The sequence below is a fragment of the Aplysia californica genome, unplaced genomic scaffold, assembly GCF_000002075.1.
Source record: "Aplysia californica isolate F4 #8 unplaced genomic scaffold, AplCal3.0 scaffold00082, whole genome shotgun sequence".
NCBI classification, from domain to species: domain Eukaryota; kingdom Metazoa; phylum Mollusca; class Gastropoda; order Aplysiida; family Aplysiidae; genus Aplysia; species Aplysia californica.
This window is the reverse complement of record NW_004797352.1, coordinates 1,054,319-1,056,818: the sequence shown is the minus strand read 5'-3', so window position 1 is coordinate 1,056,818 and position 2,500 is coordinate 1,054,319. Positions and strand designations below refer to the sequence as shown.

Sequence of the window (2,500 nt, the reverse complement as noted above, 5' to 3'; positions counted from 1 at the left end):
ACTATGGTGACCCTCATAGAAGTACTTTTATATTTTCATTGTTTTACAATAAAAGTTAATCCATCAGGCTAACGATGGTGAATGCATCTGTTGAGGAGAATATTTCAAAATAGAAAATAAAAAAGGATTAGGATGAACTGTGGCTTCTCCTATGGCCATTGAGACCAGTTCTGGCAGAAAAGAGTTTGTTTTGTTTTAAGTGTTTAAAAGCATCATTTCTGCCTGTTGGTATGGAAAGCTTGATGTCTTCATTCTTGATTTCAGCATTTTTAATTCTCAGGAGAATTTTTGGTGGGTGGTTGGCAGGTGCTCTGGTGTGGTTTGCCTCTTCTTTCCTATCAAACATCTATCGTCTTAAATCTCTCCTCCTTTTTTGTGTTTGTTACTCCTTTGTAACACCTCTAATCTTCGGCACGTACCTTATTGTGTTGCAAGTGCCGTAAAACTCTTTCTAAAACTGAGAATTCTTGGTGTATCAAATAGCAGGGCCAATACCAGTTCTCAAAAAGGCAAGTGTTGAGAGTCTCTTTTCACCCTTGGAAATCCCACAAACATAAAATAATACCACTCACTGACAATGTCAATGACCAAATCAGCATAATTGTCATAACCAGATTATAGGAAACAATACTGAGTTATTATGATCAGTGTGCGGTTTTATGAATTTTTTTGTTTGGTTGAGGGTGGGGTTGTGGTCTGATAACAATGTCATGTTTTTTTTTTTGTCTTGTCATATATTACTTTCTGTTCAATATCTCTTCTTTGTGAGTGTTTTGAGACTCTGAATATCATGCTGTGGTATTTTTTTTTTCTGCTCCAAAGGTATTTTTTTCTTTTCTGTCTTATGCCTCTAATTGTCAGTGTGTGGTGCATTAATATTTATTGATTAGCAGAAGCATGCTCATTTTCATTTTATGTGTGTTCTAAGATGATTTTGCACACTTTTAGCTCTTACATTAAAATTGCTTTTACGAAACATGTAGTACTGCTGTAAATTAATGGTTTCCTTTTTGTTTTTCTTTTTTCACAGTGAAAAAAGCTCAATTACTTGGAAATGAAGGTAAGTGGTAAAGTGTAATATAATATATTGTCTCTTTACTTTTTTATAAACAAACAGTAATTCAATTGATTTCCTGTCTTTCTCTTTATTATAGGGCCTGTTATAATAATAGCACTAGAAAGTTTTAGTCAGTAGAGTCACTTTATTGACACATGATGCATGTACGCAGAATCATTTTTGAAATAGATATAAGTCTTACAATTACATTTTATTATAAATAAAAGCCAGCTGGGGTGTGCGTACTGTTTATGTTTTGCCAGGTACAAAAGAAGAAAACGAGATCTTAAACCGAGAGGCTTATACCGAAATAATTGAAGCACCAGTGTATTACCATAAATTACAGAATGAGAAGATGCGTCCTTCAGTCCCTCTGTCGGTCATTCTGAGTACATTTGTTTGAAACCTTAAATTCTTGCAAAATATTAAATAATATTTACAGAACTAAAGTCATAGTCATGTCTAGGACTTTATAATTGCGTGGTACTCTGATAGATAGTTATGTGAGAGATGAAATATATTTTTAAAAATGCTTTATTACTTTCATGTTGATATGGATTGATCACAGGGTGAACCTTTTATATCACAGATATGTCATTCTCGTATTAGTGAAGTTAAAGTGCAAAAGTTTAAGCCTGTATTTAAAGTGTTGTTTCAGTACCTTTCGAAGCATGTGATTGGGGGCCCTCGTGGTCTAGAGGTTAAGGAATTGGCCTCTATAAAGTCCCAGGTTCGAATCCGGGTAGCAACGAAAACAATTTCTTCTCTAAAATTGTCTCCTTTCACCTCCTATCCTGCTCTCTAGCAATGTTCTGTCGTCTGCTTTCGTCTCTACTTTCTGCTCCTGCTCCCACACCTCTTTTGCCCCCTCTGCTGGGCTCCGGACTCTTTTTGCTGCCTTTCTACTGCTACTACTTGGCTCCTTCTTACTGCTGTCTTTCAACCATACCCCTGATCTTTTGGTTGGAAGATCCCTTGTGGTCTGAAATCGATAAGAGTAGGCTTTGGCCACCTCACAGGCAAAATTTAAATTTTCCTGCCAACTGAAAATGTTAATGTGTCTCGCGCGCTCATATGACATTAAGCAGTTCAGTGCACCGTTAAACACTTTTAAAAAATAATAAAGCATGCGAGTGACCAATAATAGGTGTCATCTATTAAATAAGTATACACCATGTAAATATTGAATTTTTTAAAAAGATGAACTGATATTGGCCACATACAAAGTATTAACCTCTGCCTTATATTGCATGTATTTGATATGAATATTGTTGGAAGAAGAGGGGGGGGGAGGGCTTAGGAATTCTGGCGTCCTGCTTCAGGTGTATGTTACGTCATATTTGCTTTGACGTGAAAGTAGAGACGAGTTCAGAGAGATGCTATCGATTCGGATCTAAGGAAGGATTCGTTCCTCCGGAGCTCTCTCTCTCTCTCTCTCCCTCT

At 36.4% G+C, this 2,500-nt stretch overlaps 1 protein-coding gene across 1 annotated transcript in view; it reads left to right on the top strand.

Moving 5' to 3' along the window:
• LOC101855091 (protein unc-13 homolog A) overlaps nt 1–2,500 on the top strand; it is a gene marked incomplete at its 3' end in the record, with an annotated part of 96,500 nt that overhangs the window by 44,767 nt on the left and 49,233 nt on the right. Inside the window, 1 exon segment of the mRNA XM_013080350.2 lies at nt 1,031–1,060. Coding sequence (XP_012935804.1) covers nt 1,031–1,060 — 30 coding nt within the window.